The 11,102-nt window shown below is 42.4% G+C and overlaps 1 protein-coding gene across 1 annotated transcript; it reads left to right on the top strand.

Moving 5' to 3' along the window:
- The first annotated feature begins 1,179 nt into the window (after positions 1-1,179).
- On the top strand, positions 1,180-8,414 carry LOC133440791 (up-regulator of cell proliferation-like). The gene is made up of 4 exons (XM_061718111.1): positions 1,180-1,203; positions 1,294-1,372; positions 1,473-1,631; positions 3,742-8,414. Exons 1-4 carry the CDS (start codon positions 1,180-1,182, stop codon positions 8,412-8,414), a joined length of 4,935 nt encoding a protein of 1,644 aa, XP_061574095.1.
- Positions 8,415-11,102: the final 2,688 nt, after the last annotated feature.

The following is an 11,102-nucleotide window of genomic DNA, read 5'->3' as shown; positions in this document are numbered from 1 at the left end:
ATCTATACTATATTTAATATATATAATATACATATATATACACATACAAACGCGTCTTTTTTTTGGGAGGTGGGGGGGGGGGGGGGGTGACATCTGCTGCTAAACCAGGAAGCAAGATCACATGGAGGCCTCACGTCGAGCACTGGAAATCTGCAACAAAAACCAAAAAAAAGAAGAAGAAAACAGAACAGACACGGAACCGGCCAAAACACGAGCAGCAACTGTCCCAAATCTGGAGATCTGATCACAGTCTGAGCTAAGCTACCGCTAATTAACCCCAAAACTACAGAGCAAGCATGCAGGTGAACCAGCCAATGTGTATGTCTATGTGTGTGTGTGTGTGTGTGTGTGTGTGTATATGTCTGTGTGGCTATTTGTGTGTGTGTATGTGTCTGTGCGTGTGTATGTGTGTGTGTGTGTGTGTGTGTGTGTGTGTGTGTGTGTGTGTGTGTGTGTGTGTGTGTGTGTGTATGTATATGTCTGTGTGTGTGCGTGTGTGTGTATGTGAATTTGAGGCTATGTGTGTGTATGTGCGTGTGTATATGTATATGTCTGAGTGGCTGTATGGCTGCAATAAACACAGGAATGACCTGCCCCTCCAGTGATGTAATTCGTATGTGGTTTATCTGCATGTAAGTTCTTACAACTCTTAAAAAGGTTTGGGCCCCTGATTTCCTGAACTGCTGGCAACATCATCATTTACAACATCAGAGATATATGAACATACTAGTAGGAACAGCAAAAAAAAACCACCTTAACTCGAATAACCACTATTTAGTTATATTGATTTATTTATTTTTATGTATTTATTTAACACAATTTTTTTTACAAAGCGCATGGAGGGAACGACGCCCTAAGGGCTTATACAGAGTTCCACTCCCATCAACCTTTGTTATGAAGTAACAATGATAATGTACAACAAATTAAAAAAATTATAAATATAAACGTTTAAAATGTTATATGTAACAGGAACAGGAAACAATGGTATAAGGTTTTTTGACAATAAGCATTGTTACAACAAAGAAATGATCTACAAACACAAATTTCCTCACTTTTTGTGCCTATTTATTTGTATGTAATATTGTAATAATTTACATTGTTTTAGGTTACCTTTCTGTGGAACAGGTTTGATCCATCTGGAACAAATGTGGCGGCATCACTGAGAGTGTGACTTTAACAATGGATAACTCAGAGGGGGAAGAGGTAAAATAAAAAAACACACAACACATGAACAGTATATATTTTTATGTTGATTAATTTAATGAGAGGCAAACTTTTTCTACATTCATCAAGGATTTCTTTGATGCACCGGATTCCTTCCTTGAGCCTCACAGTGATGAAGGAGTCTCCTCTGCCTCGCTGCAGGCCGACTGTAAGCATGACTGATGGAAGATAAGTGCACGTTTCAGAAAGTTTTACAACTAAAAGCATCCTGTAATATGAACACAGAGTATTGTTTTCTCCTCTGACAGATGTTCGTCCTCCAGAAGTAACAGACCTCCATGTTGGCAGTGAGACCGTTTCTCTTGAGTTTGAAAGAAGCTCCGTGGAAACAAAGGACCTCAAAAATAAACAAGCAAACAGCACTGCTGGTAGATCTCGCCGGCAGCTCACCGGCGCCGCAGCTGTCGGTGGGTTACACAGTAATATGCATACAAAGTTGCATTAAACACAATTTAACTTTAAACCACTATAAATTAACTGACTAACAACAACACAGCCTCACGTCTCCCTTGGCTCCGGGTCTGGAGGGGCTGCAAGCCTTTTCAGGTGCTGATCCACGTTTTCTGCTGGGCTTTTTCAGTCGGGGCTTTCAGTCCAAGCGGTCTCCCGGCTCCCTTTTCCTTCTGACTCTGAAATTAAAAGGGCGGTGGTGCAGTGTGCAGCAGCCGGGCAGTGTCAATTTAGCGTCTAATACAACATATGTTGTCTCTAGACGCTTTCCAGAGATCCAGAACATGAACATGACCCCCCGAGCAAATATTACATAAACAATGGCAGGAAAAAACTCCCCTAGTGGGAGAAAAGGGCTCCACCCACAAACGTGGCCACACCCTAGACCTCATCATCACCGGAGATGTACCAGCTTCCAATCTTAATATTTTTGAAATTGGAGCCTCCGACCACAAGGCTGTCTCACTGTCTCTGGAAGTTCCATCCACCAATCCCACCCCCACAGAGAGGATCTTTAAACTTCGCAACCTGCGCAATCTGGACACCCCTCTTTTCCTGCACTCCATAATGCCCACCCTCTCAACCGACTTCAGCTCCTCATCCTCTACTGAGATGATGGAACTGTACAACAAATGGAAGGTTGGAAATTGGTCTATAATTAGCTAAGGTGTCTGGGTCAAGAGAAGATTTTTTAAGTAAAGGTTTAATTACTGCCACTTTGAAAGCCTGTGGTACATATCCTAAACTTAGGGATAGGTTAATTTGGTCCAGTATTGTCGTACCAATAAGAGAAAAAGCCTTTTTGAATAGTGGAGTCGGGATGGGGTCTAACATACATATGGTAGACTTAGCTCTATTAACGAGTGAGGTCAGCTCAGGGAGGTCTACAGGACACTCATATCCGATCAACAGTCCCACTTCGCAGTCGAGCAGCGGAGATAGTTTGTCAGCTATGTGTCTTAAGTGGGGCCACTGCAGTGCCGTCTGATTAGTTGGGATATGAGATCTGTCCACTGAGAGAAGTCCCTAGAGTAGGCCTTCTGTAACTGGACATGGGATTCAGAATTAATTCCTCTGATTTGCAAACCGTGTACAATCTTGCTTGTTATGATAGTGTCAACAGCCGTCATTGTACTTAGCTTTAGTCGCACAGATGGCGCTTTCACGTTAAGCTCTTGAGTAGATCTTCCAAAATAAAGGTTGAGTCACTCTGTGTGTCAAGTAAAGCATAAGTGACTACCTCTTTATGCGGCTCTTCCGCTGATGATAAAAACACTGGTACAATATTAGAGGTAGAGAAAGAACCTTGAGTCACAGCGTGGGACAGTACATTATGGACTTCCTGACTTGCGGCATCTTCTGTAAGAGTGGGGTTTTGCTCCAATGCTGCCACAGATGCATTCTCCCTCTCTTCATGCAAGCAAGTTGGATGGCGCCGGCCACATGTGTGGCATGTATGTTGCCTTTTACAGTCCTTTGAGACGTTCCCTTTCCACAAACAGCCAAAGCAAAGTTGGTTTTCTCGAATAAATGCCCTTTTACCTTCTATGTGGGTTTCTGCAAAGATAGGACTCCTAGCTATGCCTTGAGTTTCATCCTTGCAGACCAGACAAGGTGGTTTTGGCTTGAAAAAGGTTGCTCTATGCATCCCTGCAGAAGAGTTGTTAAACTGGGCACTTGTATTCAGAATATTGGCTCTTTTGGGTAGTCTGTCATCCATGACTTTGGGGCTTAACCGTAATGGCGAGGCAATGGGATTACATGCTATCCTGGCTTCCTTTTGTACAAAGTCCGTAAAACGTGAAAAGCTTGTGTAGTCACCAGATGCATCCAGCTCATCTGTGACAATCCTGCTCCATTGACGCACTATCCAGTCCGGCCCAGCCCAGTCATTTAGGATGGCTAACCCTTTAACATGAGACATAGCCTCAGTACAATGTGCTACACAATTAAACTTGCCTTGCCTTAAGGTGATATCTTATAATACTATTTCACATCAGACATTTTTCTGTCTGCAGCAGTTTTTAGACAGAACTAAAATTATTATAATTTTCTGTATCTCCACAGACGCCAAACTGAAAAGCCTGTTGGAGGATCTGGGGTTGACTACGTACTACGGAGAGAAGCTAACACTCAGCGAGATCCTGGAGATTGATGAGAAGACCATCACTGATGTTCCTGTCAAGAGTAAATCAGATCTCCCATGGTATTTTCTAAAAAGACTGATGATGGTTAATGTGACAGCTAGGAATATGAAATGTGCATCAGTCTGTGAGTTGAACTGTGATGATTCATCAGGGAAGTTAGATTTGCGTGATCTACTTGACAGTCCAAACACAGGTGACACAGTAAACCCTCTCGACATAATCACTGCTCTCTTTCTGTGTTCAGATGCTTTTGTACAACAAGAAATAGCACTAAAAATGTCGATGTGTCAGTTCGCTGTGCCTCTGCTGCTTCCCAGCTGTGATACAGAACCGTGTACGCTCATGCTGTGGGCCATGAGAGACATTGTTAAGAAGTACAGACCTCCAGCTCTTTCACAATCCAAGGGTTTCATTGAAGAGAGAATCGTTGATTCTCAAGTTCCAATGATCTCTTTTGTGAGACTGGGTAACTGCTCCTTGTCAAAGTCAGAGATCCTCAATAAGGTTCTTAGCAATTCTCAGCAGTACCACGACACTTTTGTGCACCACAACATGGAGGGTGGTGACAGTCCAAAAAGAATATCCAACGGAGTAACAGAAATCACCTGGCACCTTCCTGGTGGGAACACAGACATCGATCTTTTCAATCAACCAGTGGCCGTTGCTAATCTTCACGGGGACATTGTTTCATTCGAAACACAATACTCCTTTCTGTGTCAGACATCTGCAGCAGTTTTTGTGTTCTTTGACCATTTGGACTCTGAGTGCAAAATTCTCACAAACCAAAACCAGAAGGCTCAAATCTTCTTGGTGGGAGACAGTGAGAGCAAGAACTTCAAATTAGAAACACTGGAAAACGTAGCAACTGCATTGGATTTGACTAAAAACAACATAATTATTAAGACAAAACAGAAGAATGATGCAGATTTTATCAAATGTTTGAGAAAAAAAGTGAGTGATGTAGTTGAAAACCCACTGATGAAGATGCCAATAGCAAATATGGCTGACATTGCTCATGAACTGGGAATCCTGGTTGATGAAGACTCTACAGAGTGTCAGGCTGGAAAAAAGAGTGCAGATGCCATCACTGAAGAAATTCAAGACCTCTTTTTGTACAAAGATGAACAACTTCCTCTGCAAGGCCAAATATGGAAGGATCTGACTCACTTAGAAAAAGAGGAATTTCGCCTAAAAAAAGTTGGCTCTAAGAACATAGAAATGTACAAAAGTGAACTTAAGCAGCAGAAGGAGGAACTCCGGAAAAAGCAGAACTCTTGTGCTATGTCCCCAGCAATGACATGCTTCATCAATGCAATATCCAGACCAGGAATAGAAAGATGTTATTTCCTGAAATGGATGCGAATGAACCTTGATGACGTCTCTCGTTTAAAACTCTCCGCACTAAGAGAGCTGTATAAAGAAAAGTGCAAAGATTCTGCAAACAAAGAGGAAGTGAAAGAAATTGATGGGCATCTTTCCAACAGTTCTCTGGGGACTGAACATTTCTTCCGTGAAATGGGTCAGATCTATGAAGCTTCCCTCTCACTTCCACAAACACACCCATCACGTCAACAACTGCAACATCTGCCCAAACTCTGTGCACAGTTGCTGCTTGATGGGTTTCCTCTTGAACTTGTTGATGGAGATGCATCCAACATACCTCTGAGATGGGTGAGTGACGTTCTCACTCAGCTGAATCACTTGGTGTCTCCAGAAAACAAAATACGGGTAGTTACAGTTCTTGGAGTTCAGAGCACTGGAAAGTCCACTCTCCTCAACACCATGTTTGGAGTGCAGTTTGCAGTCAGCAGTGGTCGATGTACTCGGGGGGCCTTCATGCTGCTCATCAGAGTCAATGAAGACATCAAACGAGAATTTGGCTGTGACTTCATGGTGATCATTGACACCGAGGGCTTAAAGTCACCAGAACTTGCTCAGCTGGAACACAGCTATGAGCATGACAATGAGCTTGCAACGCTTGTGGTGGGGCTGAGTGATATCACCATTATCAATATTGCAATGGAGAATTCAACTGAAATGAAGGACATTCTGCAAATAGTGGTTCATGCTTTCCTCCGGATGAAGGAGGTGGGCAAAAAACCAAAATGTCAGTTTGTTCATCAAAACGTCTCTGATGTTTCTGCTCATGAGAAGAACCTACGAGACAGGAAACTGCTCCTGGAGCAGTTAAATGAGATGACCCAAGCAGCCGCCAAAATGGAAAAGAGAGAAGGAAACAAAAGCTTCACTGATGTGATGGAGTACAGTCCCGACACTGGGAACTGCTACGTTCCTGGACTCTGGAATGGAAACCCACCAATGGCACCAGTCAATGTGGGGTACAGCAAGACTTTATACGAGCTCAAGAAACACATCATCCAACAACTGGGAGAGCGTGTATCATCTGCTCATGATTTGTTGGAGTTTAAAGAGTGGATGACCAGTCTGTGGAATGCTGTGAAGCACGAAAACTTCATCTTCAGCTTCAGAAACAGCCTTGTAGCTGACGCATACATGAAGCTCTGCACAGAGTTCAACAAATGGGAGTGGGAATTCAAGAAAGCAATGTACAGCTGGGTTTCCAATGCAGAAACAAAGATTTCCAACTTTGGTACAGTTGCTGCAAAGTCTCAAATATCTGATATGGAAGAATTCCTTCCTCAGTTAAAACATGAAGCAACCACAGAGCTGTCTAAATGGGAGACGAAGCTCCTTGACAATCTGGAGGAATACTTCAAGCAGACAGATGGACATGTCTATCTGGTTGAAGGATACAAAGAGGAATTTAAAAACGGTGCAAAAAACATTCGTCGAGAATTGGAAAATTCTGTTGTAAATCAGCTCACAGCAGCAGCTGATATCAAACGGGGACTGATAGAAGTCGAAAATATCAAGGAGAACCACACAAAAGAAATAGAAAAGGCAGTGAGTGAATTAATTACTGAGTGTCGAAAGAAAAATGTCCAAATGACAGACGGAGAGTTAGAACAAGAGTTTGATGAGATGTGGAGTGAAACACTGAGTAAGATGTCTTTCTCTGGACTAAAACGCATAGATGTCTCCACAGACGTGGACCACTATCTGAGAGAAAATGTTGAAAAGAAAGGGAGTCATGCTTGTCAACTTCTGAGTGGAGAAAGCCTCGAAAACTGTTGGTTGGAAGCTTTGAAAGACAAACCTGAAGGATTTATAAAAGACATAACACACAGAGTCAGGGGTTGGTTTAATCTTCAAGATCATGTAAAATCCAGACAAAAATTGGCTGACAAAATCATAGCTGCTTGCCAAGACTCTGTAACAGACAAAAAGAAAAGAAAAACCAACTACCACAATACTTACATCCAGGAGGTCCTTCGCATCATTGATGAAATGTTGAACAAGGCTGATGTTGACACAGACATGGATTTTGAAGTTTCTCTAAAGCAGCACATCTGTGCAGATGCAGCCAGAAACTTTCAGACAATGCATGAAGACTTCATGCAAGCAAATGACCCCAAAATGCTTCTGAATAAAAACAAGGAAAAGTTCTGTGCAGGTTTCAAAGATGTTTTCCACAAACGAGACCAGTGCCGGAAGAAGGCTGAAGAGTTCACAGAACAATGTCTGAAACCAGCTGTTGAAGACTTTGTCTACCGTTCTCTGGGTCCGAATATCACCGAAGAAATGATGAGAAGTCAAGCGTTCGGCACACGAACCTCCTTCCAGGGTTCAGTTCTGCTGGATTTGCTGTCAAAGGAAGACTTCAACAGATATATGCACTGCATTTGCAATTATGAGGATTATGTAAAAACATGGATACTTGAACAAATAAAGGAGCACTTCTCAGATGCATCTAAAACATCTGGATATGAGGAAGAACATATCAAGTCGAGTATCAAAAATATAAAGCACGCCATGGAAAAGGCCAAATCAGAGAAGAGTGCTGACCTGAAGACATTTGTTGAACACATCTGCAAAGAACTCGATGATAAACTGGTCATTTCCCAGGATGCTCTTGGTGCCTTCATGATCCTGAACAACGCTGACCGGGAACAGTTTGCTGGTTGGTTAACTGAGTCTGTGGAGAAGATGGAAGAAACTCTTAAGAAGAAGTTTGAAGACACAAGCTTTGAGAGAAAACTGGAACATCTCCGTGTGAATCCTCAGGCTGAGCTTTTCACCAGAGTGGTCGGTTGTGGGAAACAGTGTCCGTTCTGTAAAGTTCCCTGTGAAGCAGGAGGACAAGATCACACTTTTCACTTTGCTTCCCTGCATCGACCAGATGGTCTTGGTAGATGGAGTTGTATTCATTCAGAAAAACTTACAACTGACATTTGCACATCTTCTGTGATCAGTGACAGCACCTTTAGCTGCAGCGCCACTAACCATGAATATCATCCTTACAAATTTTACAGGGACATTTTCCCAGACTGGCACATCCCTCCTGATGGGAGTCTTGAGGCATCAGACTTCTGGAAATATGTGATGAACAAGTACAACAGGGACTTTGCTGAAGCATATGAGGCAAGGCCAGCTGACATTCCTAGATCTTGGAAGATAATTCAAAATGAACATGCAAAAGCAAGCCTTAAAAACTCATTTAACATCAAGTGAGTTGTTTCTTGATTCACCATTTATTTAGTTTCCTACTGATCACTCTGGAAGCAGCAGCGGTTACAAAAGTAAACATTGTCTTTACTAATTTACATCTGACTTTACACACTCTGAAATGTAATTGAGGTAAAAATTAGGAACCAAACCCCTATGCGGGGCAATTTTAATGACTGTTTTAATGCTGATTTCACAGATTCTCATGTTTAAAATAAGTTTAATGTGTTTTTGATTTCAGTCTGAAATAATCATTTTTGGAACGTAAACAGTAATCTTTAATATTACTACAGATGAGAAAACATTTTTATGTTGTCCATCTTTATATCTTTTATAACATTTACAAGGTTTTCACACAGCATATATTTTCTTGATTACTTTAGTAGACAGTGTAATATGTCTATTTTTTCACTGTAAATTCCAAGTGTTCTTGCTTTTTACATGACTGCATGTATTTTCAAAGTATAATTGACCATTTTTCAAGCTTTTTCAAGCTTTTTCACGCACGCACGCACGCACGCACGCACGCACGCACGCACGCACGCACGCACGCACGCACGCACGCACGCACGCACACACACACACGCAGTAGGTCCCAAACAGTTGTGTCACTGGTGAAAGATGAGCGTAGAAATATATGACTATGGGCTACAAGTAGGTGTGGCTGCTTTTAACAAAGCAACCATTGGAGCCAGAGGAAGGGAATATGACAAACACTATCCGATCAAGATGTGTTAGACGGAGCGTATTAAGCATCAGGTAGTAACAGAGAGGTAAAGTTAGTTATAGATGCAGGGCCAAATGCCAAAAGTCATATATATGCGCTAGATAGTACACATATACCAGTGATGTCATAGTTAAAGGAGCCTATTTGGGTTAGAGTTAAAGGCAGAAACTGTCAGATAGGAGCGTAAATGAGACAGGTTGCGCATAACGGAGAAAGACTGATGAAGTTTGAGGAGCGGCCACTGCTTTTGGTACCATATAAAAGATGAGTGTAAATCAGAGTGTTTTCAGAGTCGGTTACCGGGACCCGGCCGGCTCTCCTGTGTTTGGTTCTGATTGTAATTCTTGCAATAAAGGCCTGCACAGTATTTGGACGGAACACCAACCGGAACCTGACTCCAGTGTTTTTCTTCAAGTCCATGGATGAAGGAAAAACTTAGACTATGTGGGGTAGGAAAAAACTTATGTGGAGGTCTCGAAAAGGATTTTATCTACACTCTGAGGCTTCAATTGTAAGACCACATTGTCTTACAGCACATGCCAGGTTTAAATATGCTGTCCGATTTATACATAAAAATGAAAAAAATGACTCCATGGCAAAGAAGCTGTTGAGTAAAAATGTTGTCGACTTTTGGAAATAAGTGAGAGTTCTCAACAACAGTAAAGCATCCTTACCATGTACTGTAGATGGAACATCAGGTGCACACAATATAGCTGAGTTGTGGCGGCAGCATTGTAGTACTTTGTTTAACTGTATTAACAGTTAATCTTATAAGGTAGATTACATCAAGAGTAAGGACTGTATGGGTGTCACTGCCTAGGAGGTGTATAAGGCAATACACACGTTATCTATTAACAAAGCAAGTGGCTTAGATGGCATTGATGCTGAGCACCTTAAATATGCCAGTGTGAGAACATTTCCCCTCCTTGCATTGTGTTTTACTGGTTTTATGTATCATTTATGCTTCCTGACTCCATGCTCTCCGTTTTATTAGTCCCAGTTATAAAGGACAAGACTGGTAAAATTAGTAGTATAGACGACTACCGACCTATAGCTTTAGCGAGCATAGTGTCTAAAGTGATGGAAATGATTCTGTTAGACAGATTAAATCAATATATTTACTCCACAGAAAACCAGTTTGGATTTAAACCAAAGCATGGCACTGACCTTTGCATTTATGCACTAAAGGAAATAGTAAACAGATATAGGGGGCAAAATTCATCAGTCCCTATGTCCTTATGAGGGAAGGAGGTTGTTGGCCAAGATCTCGCAATACATGGCCCCATCCATCCTCCCCTCAATACGGTGCAGTCGTCCTGTCCCCTTTGCAGAAAAGCATCCCCAAAGAATGATGTTTCCACCTCCATGCTTCACGCTTGGGATGGTGTTCTTGGGGTTGTACTCATCCTTCTTCTTCCTCCAAACACGGCGAATGGAGTTTAGACCAAAAAGCTGTATTTTAGTCTCATCAGACCACATGACCTTCTCCCATTCCTCCTCTGGATCATCCAGATGGTCATTGGCAAACTTCAGACGGGCCTTGACATGCACTGGCTTGAGCAGGGGGACCTTGCGTGCGCTGCAGGATTTTAATCCATGACGGCGTAGTGTGTTACTAATGGTTTTCTTTGAGACTGTGGTCCCAGCTCTCTTCGGGTCATTGACCAGGTCCTGCCGTGTAGTTCTGGGCTGATCCCTCACCTTCCTCATGATCATTGATGCCCCACCAGGTGAGATTTTGCATGGAGCCCCAGACCGAGGGAGATTGACCGTCATCTTGAACTTCTTCCATTTTCTAATAATTGCGCCCACAGTTGTTGCCTTCGCACCAAGCTGCTTGCCTATTGTCCTGTAGCCCATCCCAGCCTTGTGCAGGTCTACAATTTTATCCCTGATGTCCTTACACAGCTCTCTGGTCTTGGCCATTGTGGAGAGGTTGGAGTTTGTTTGATTGAGTGTGTGGACAG

Source organism: Cololabis saira, chromosome 3 (genome assembly GCF_033807715.1).
Source record: "Cololabis saira isolate AMF1-May2022 chromosome 3, fColSai1.1, whole genome shotgun sequence".
Lineage (NCBI taxonomy): Eukaryota > Metazoa > Chordata > Actinopteri > Beloniformes > Belonidae > Cololabis > Cololabis saira.
This window is presented reverse-complemented; position numbering and strand designations above follow the sequence as displayed.